At 30.0% G+C, this 7,931-nt stretch overlaps 1 protein-coding gene across 1 annotated transcript; it reads left to right on the top strand.

The window, feature by feature from the left end:
• The first annotated feature begins 6,202 nt into the window (after positions 1-6,202).
• Positions 6,203-7,624, top strand: LOC107440584 (uncharacterized). The gene has a single exon (XM_016053559.2). It carries the CDS (start codon positions 6,203-6,205, stop codon positions 7,622-7,624), a length of 1,422 nt encoding a protein of 473 aa, XP_015909045.2.
• The last annotated feature ends 307 nt before the right edge of the window (positions 7,625-7,931 follow it).

The following is a 7,931-nucleotide window of genomic DNA, read 5'->3' as shown; positions in this document are numbered from 1 at the left end:
AATTTACGGTATATGTTCTTGTAAAAAAAAAAATCACTGAAAATGCACCAGTACTTTGAATATCGTTACTTTTTTTGTAATTTGATCCGGAATGTTTCCATGTATCTGCTTAATTGCTGCAGCGACAAAATAGTCAGAAAAAATGCATTAAAACAGGGTATATTTAGAAAAATTATTATTTTTTTCTAGCATACAAAAAAATTTATTTTTTCTTTTAAAGTTCAATAAACAAATAAATAAATAAAATGCTAAAAATATTAAGCAAAGACTATATACTATTTTTAAAAAAAAATATCACTGAAATAAATTTTTCTCATTTATAATAACTAATGAAAAAAATTCATCTTGGCACATTTTAAAGTAAAGCCAAAATTTATCATTTGTAAATTTATCCCAACTCAGTACGGTGTCGAGGAATAATTTTACTCTTATTTTAATTTATATAAAATGTCAGCTTGTTCAAAGGATTTGCCTATAGGTAAGTGAAACTACATTTGAAAACTTTTAAGTAGAAAGCTTTTAATTCAAACATCCCCTTTTAAATAATGATCCATTCTGTTAGGGGTTCTTATTTAAGCAGAACGAAAACTTTAATGTCGAAAATTCATAAAATGTATTTTTATAACTTTCCAAATACTCGTTTAGATATTTTATTTATATGCCATGCTTTTAAATATTTTATAACCATATTTATTTCTTTTTAATAGGTTTGTGATATGGGAGTTCATACGTGTATGTATTTTAACTTTTTAATCTCTCTACTTAAAGTGCATTTATCTCCGAGTTCAATTTTTGATAAAATAGTATGCACTTAAAATGTTTTAATTTAAGCAACGCTGTTTTTTTTCACTTTAAAATTGCTTAAAATGCATAAAAATAAATAAATTATAATTACGGTTTGTTAATAGGTCTTAAGTATAAGTTAAAAATATCCATTTTTTTCAGAATTATTATCTTATGAATTGAAAAAAAAGTTATAGCAAAATTTATTTCTATATGATCCATGTTTAATAACTATCAATCTTCTCCTTGTAATAGCTTTGAGTAATTTAAACAACTTTATTTCGACGTTTTTGATAGAAATATCACATTCACTCACATTTTATAGTTGTTTAGAGCATGAACCCATATTTTTTTAAAATCTTAATCCTACAATTTTAATTTTAAGTGTCGTTTTTCAGTTTATTTGCAAACATAAGTTCGAAATATTAAAAAATAATATATTTGACCAAGAATGCAATATGAAATTGCTTAGACACAAAAAATTTAAGACATCAATAACGCTTTTTAGTTTTTTAATTTATTTGTTTGCAGCTAAAATATTTATTTGCATAACTTGCAGCTTGCTACAAATAAATTAAACAAGGGTCACGGTGGCTCAGGGGAGAGAATGGTCGTCTCCCAATGAGGTGCTCCAGATTCGAATCCCAGCATAGGCTGATAGATCTAAATTCATACCCGGTTCACATTGACCACATTACTGGCAGATGAATCATGGATTATGGTAATCTTACCATCAGGCTAACCGTGAGAGGTTTTCGTAATTTTTCCTCTCCATGTAACGCAAATGTGGTTTATTTATATCAAAATGTCCTGCAATGAGACAAATGTCTCCCTATAATAGATCCAAGAGTTCCCTTGTTTTCTGATCTAAGTTCCAAATTACAAGGCTACGGAGTTCGATATTGGTAATCGTAAACTAAAAATTGGATCAGCTGTTCAACGACAGTTATAAAACAATTATGTAACCGATTAACGATAGCTAAATTCATAAAAAAACGAGATTCATGAGAAACGTAATTTTATAATGAAACTGACATCATTATTGCACTTATGGTAATTTTAGTTTTTGTTCTTTATTATTTATTTTTCACTTAGAAATGTTTAAGACCTCATAACAAATCGCTCTAACGAAGCTCTAAGCATCATAAAAGCTGACTATTATAAATCAAACTAAACCTGGTGTATCAATGCATTTTATCTCTAACTTGAAGAAGCGGTAAGCCGCTGAAATTTTATTGTTTTATTTCGAAGAATCGAAACAAATCCCTCCAGTGATAAATCGTGACATTACTAGCTAGAAGTCATTTGTAAAACCCTACGATTCCAGTTAATGCCGAAGGATTTCTAACTGAAACTTTTCCTAATCCTTATCCTCCTTCTTGGGATGGTTTCGGTGAAGTAACCATCTCCTGTCCTTCAGAAGTAATATATAACACCACCTTCTGCAACAGATGACATAGGCTTTCACTTGGCTCAGTATTTTTTCCTGTTTTTCTTACTCCAGAAAAGCGAAGACAGGAAGAAATATCTCAGTGGTTTCTGGAACGCGTGATTGGATAGTTATGGGGCGTGAAGAATTCTTCAAGAGTTTGCTGTGATCGTTACGCTTGTCATGTGACCACACAGATTCGGCGATATTGGTGAGTTTAGGGAACGGCCATTGGTCACGCGGGGCTCAGTGAAGCAATATATGGAACACTTACCCAAAGTGTTATCTTTTGAGTTTGGGAAAACATAAGTCGGAAACATTGTTTCTATTTCTTTTAAACATTGTTTGTAGAAAAGAACGCTTATAAAAAGTGAAATGTGATTTTATTTTTAAAAAAACGAAGGAAAGAAAAAAAAGATTATTTAAGGCCAATTTGAATTTATTTTTTTTGGATTTCATAAATTATTTTAACTATATAATTTAATTATTAGTCTTTTAATTAAGCTTGCTGGGTTAATGCTATTTAATGTTTCATAATATTATGTTTAATCCATAAAATTATGTAAATCAGAGATAAATATTTATTTAATGCTTTCATTTTCGTCAGATTCATTGCAAAAGTATATCGATTTTAGTTTCAGAGATTTAAAAAATGAGTTTTAGAGATATACTGAGAAACTCAAAAACTAAAGATAAAGGGCTCAAAACTTCTAATCTCCTGCCTAAACTATTTGAACCATGTTGTGATGCCACAATAGACATTACATATTTCCTAACTTTTAAAATACCTTTAATTACAAACTTATTTTTCTGATCATTGTTAATCAAATTATACTTAAATTAAATCAATTAGTTAATTTTTATTTAAAAGCGAACATAAAATATTTTATTATTTTCTTATCAATCAATGTAACAGCTAACTTTTTATTTTAATACTAATGAACACTCATTAAGTCGAAAACAAAAATCTGTTTATAACTCTTTATTATTAATTTCTTACCACAAATATGTTTCAGTTATATGGTTATTCTATTTATCCCAGTCCCAACCGTTCAATATTGTTTCCAATCAAAATTTCTCGATGTGGAGAATGCTACCTTGATCCCTTTAAGGGATTTATTTTCTTTATTATTTGCATATTTTAAATATGGCCATTTTGAATATACTAATATTTCCATAAATAAATCAAATGTTTACTTAAACGATTTTATTTATTTCCTGAAGATAATTATTTTATTACATCCAAATTAGGATGTGCATGTAACGGTCAAATGTCAATGATGATACTTTGACTACCACTAAAATATTAGTAATGGCGACCACCGCCTTCGCACATGTTTTTCCAATTTCGACACCACTAATGTTTTTAGATCAAAAATCTAAATTAAGCGACGAATGGGAATGCTTATTCGCTACAAAGCAATTTTTTAGGTTCGATTTTGGAAATTAATCAAATTAAAAAATATTTTAACTTAGCAAGATTTCCGTACGCAAATTAAAAAATTAAAATGTAACTTAATTCAAATCATCATATTAAAAGTTATTTAGTGTGTTTACAATCATTTTAATTCCTTTATCATTACCGACTGTAAATTGAGTTGCTTTTTAACTGTGTGTTATACCATTTATTAAACTTTATTTTCTCATAAATGTTTATTCTTGGACGTTATTCTCTCAAACAATTATTTTTAATGTTTTTCAATTTTTATCACGAATGTCCAATTTTTCTAATGAAAATAATAAGAATAATACTTATTCATGACAACAACATCGCTGGACATTAAATTATGAATAATTTAGCAAGACAATTGGATGTTAATAAATTATGACATGGTGTCGCCTTTGTCTACAAGCTTTTCAACTAAGTGAATGCGCATATATGCATGGAACAAAATATAGTTATTTTATATTCTACTTTTACTCTATTATATAATTAGATTTAGAATACAATAAAGGTTTGAAAATCAAATTTTAAAAATTTAAATTTAATTTTTCTCCTAAAAGATTATTTAAAATGATGCTTATCTCATTTTAGATAAAATACAATAATTTAAGACTAAAACCTCAAATATCAGCAAATCAAAAACGAATAGTTATAAAATGATATGATTTATCTATTTTTTTCTTTATGTGCTGACATCGTTATATAAGTTTCAAAAACATTTGTTTTGCAAGCAATCGTAACAAAAAATATTTATATTAAAAAAAACTGAGAGAGAATACTATATTTTGACAATCTTAGACATGTATTAAAAACATATTATATTTATTTCAGAGTAAAACAAAACTTCTTCTTATCGTTTTAAAGTTATTTTTTATCATCAACATAATTTTTAAATTTTTTGTACTGAACATGATTTCGATCGATTCTCTTTTTCTTCTTCCTTTTTTTCTGTTGCCAAAATTATTTGCGCTTCTTATAAAGTAAGGTAACATTTAATATAATTGTTTGCATTCAGCATTTTCTTCTTTACGATTTGAGTAAACATTATTCTTTAACATTGCATTCAATTTAATAATTTTGATAATGTATTAAGTATAAAATATATACTTTCAAACTATCCAATTTTAAAATTATTTTTGAAAGACATTTATTTCATTTAGTCCAATAATTATATTAAATTAATTAATATATTTTCAATTTCTTATACTCCCTCTCCAAATTAGCTTATTTTTTTATTTTGCGATTTAAATATTTCTGAAATATAGTTAGCGAACATTTTTAAAGGTAATATAAAACTTATCAATAAACAAATATAGGTTATCACGTTTCTTAGCCAGAATCAGAGTCTAAGTGCTTCAAGCAATGAAAGTACAAAAAGAAATAATGCAAATTTAGATTTGAAAAGAAAATGGGAATTTTTCTTTAAAAATGTTACAATGCTAACATTCTCCCTTCAGAGTGGAATACAAAGAAAAGACGTCAGAAAAGAAAAAAAACGTCTTTGAAATACGGTTAATTGAATCAACTCTCCAGAGCGCGGATGTATAAAAGTACAAAAACAAAATTTGTGACATCAAAAAGATGGGGAAAAAAGTCCCGGATAATGAGTAAATTTGCATCGCAAATACAAATTTGCATAAAACTGTAAAAGTCTCGTTTGTAAAGTATTGATCGGTAAAAATCTGAGGACATCAAAGAATTTCCGAAAAGGAAATTTACTTAAATGAAGCGCGAAGAGAACATAACAAAAATAAGTGAATAATTTTCTTTGATGTATGGATTAAAATTTCATTTGGAGATTCAAGCTATTCGCAGAATAAGCTAGTGACGTGAAACTAGCTTAGAGAATTATCAAAGTCATTTTAAAGAATCTTTTCATTATTTGCTCAAACGTAGAACGCTCCTAGAATAATACTTTTTTCGAACGCTAATTTGGATTTCTTTAATTTACAAGCAAATTGCAAGACTTCTAAGAATTATGATTTTTAGATTTTTCTTGTAAATTTTTATCAACAATTCTTGCATAAAGGAGATCAAAACGTGGATTATTCGAATTAAATTAAGCTCGAGAAAACCATTTTAAGCTTGCATTTCAGCATTCCTCTTTTATTTTGACGCTTTAAATTATTGTAAAGGTTATTGGTTGGATAGGTTTTAAAAACAGTAGACTTTGGGGAAATGTTTCTTTGGCTTAAAATGTTTTTAAATTGTTTATATTCATTATTTATGTAGATTTAAGTTAAGTTAGTGTAGAAATAGTCTAAAAAATTAAAAATATGGATTTTCAGTTTGTAAACTTTAGATGAGTTTTCAAATATTCTAGTTTGCTCTGAAAAATGAAATTTAACTCACACAGTATTCTGTATGGTTTTACTGCCTCCCAAAAGTCTTATTATATTTAAAGACTGTGCTTGAGTACATTTCCAATAAATATTTTAAGCTAAAGATTTTATTTAAAAAAAATAGTTGTTTTCGCACCTGAAAAGACAAAATTGATCACATTTCTTAAAGACGCCAAATGTGTTAGAAGGCAACCGCGTATCAAAATGGCTGGCACAACTACTGCCAATATTAAACCAGTAAAAACACTTAAATATCTTGGCGTGATTTTTGACCCTCGGTTGAGCTGGATGCCACATCTCGAGCAGTTAAAGTCCGATGTCGACATCTTTTACAACAAAATGAAACAGTTCAGTAGAGCCACCTGGGGCTTGTCCCCAAACATTCTTAAACAAATTTATCTCCGAGCTATTGAGAAAAAAATCACTTACGGAGCCTCTGTATGGTATAAAAATAACGTGAAAATTAATAAGAAGTTGAACTCCATACAGCGCATCCCCCTTCTAAATATCACCAAATGCTACTCCACCACCAGCACAGAGGCTCTCCAAATTCTTGCTGGTATTCCCCCCATCGACCTAAAAATTAGACAGACTTGTACTATAAAGAAACATCGGTGGACGCGAGATAAGCAAATCATTTTCGATAGCGACTTCCAAATCAAAGAACTAGATGCCTTACCGATAGATACCCCAGTACACCATAATCCCTTGGATCTCAAGATGATAGAAAGGGGCTACAGCTCACCGAGGGGTGTGGGTTATGAAATCTATACAGACGGCAGTAGAAGACAAATAACAAATTCGGATACAGGGTTGACCGAGGATAGAGTGGGCTGTGGTTTCTTGGTGAAGCTTAATAACAACACCATTTATCAACACTGTGCTAGACTTAATAACGATGCAAGTGTATACCCCGCCGAACTCACTGCCATCAAACTTGCAATCACATGGGCAAACGCTGAAAATATTAATGCATTTAATTTATTCTCTGATTCTAAATCCTCGCTGCAGTCGCTAGAAAACCCAAATCCGAATGACCCACTTGTGGAAGAAATTAAGAACATGGTCAAATATAAAACATGCTGTCTCAACTGGGTAAAGGCACATTCTGGGGACATTGGCAACGAGGAAGCTGATGCACTTGCCAAACAAGGCACTCTTCTTGGCGGGGTTGATCACTATTATCCTCTTTCAAAACCACAAATCAATTACAGACTGAGGCAGGTAAGCAACGCAATTTGGCAGGACAGGTGGTCAACCACAACAAATGGGAGACATACCTATATCTTCTACCCAATGGTCAAGGAGAATAGACTCTCCAGCGATTTCTTTCTTAATCAATTTCTCACGGGTCACGGAGTTTTCGGCGAGCATCAAGCTAGGCTATTCCAAGCTACAGCCAGCTGTAAATACTGTGGAAAATATCAATCTCTTAAACACCTAATCGCCGAATGTGACAAATTCCGGACACTCCGAGGAAATCTCTTTCGTAATATGAACGACTTGACTCTTTGGTTCCGATCTAAAGCACAAAAATATGCTATCACTGAGATTATTAAACGTACCCTGGTAGATATAATGACACCAGACGATCTCATGGACCCTCTTCATATGAATCAAATTTAGATCTTTGCACCTAATTAACATCTCTCGGGGTTGCATAGCGACCACCTGCCCTGCCACAAACAGCTAAATGCTCTTAATGCTTTCTTTTAATTCTACTCATTTCACTTCATTGCTATTTATTTGTTTTTAACTTTGGAACCCTTTTGGTTCAATGATATTTTATATTTTATATTCTGGAAGCCTGTTGGTTCAATTTCTATGTTTTCAATGTTTTATTACGTTTAAATTGCTTTTGCTTGTCTAATTTACCTTTTGATCCAATGTTTTTAATGTTTACAATCTTTCACTTACCTGTTTACCCTCTTGG

The sequence above is a fragment of the Parasteatoda tepidariorum genome, chromosome 8 (genome assembly GCF_043381705.1).
Source record: "Parasteatoda tepidariorum isolate YZ-2023 chromosome 8, CAS_Ptep_4.0, whole genome shotgun sequence".
Taxonomy (NCBI): Eukaryota; Metazoa; Arthropoda; class Arachnida; order Araneae; family Theridiidae; genus Parasteatoda; species Parasteatoda tepidariorum.
Note: the sequence above shows the minus strand (reverse complement) of the source record. Positions and strands in the feature narration are given on the sequence as shown.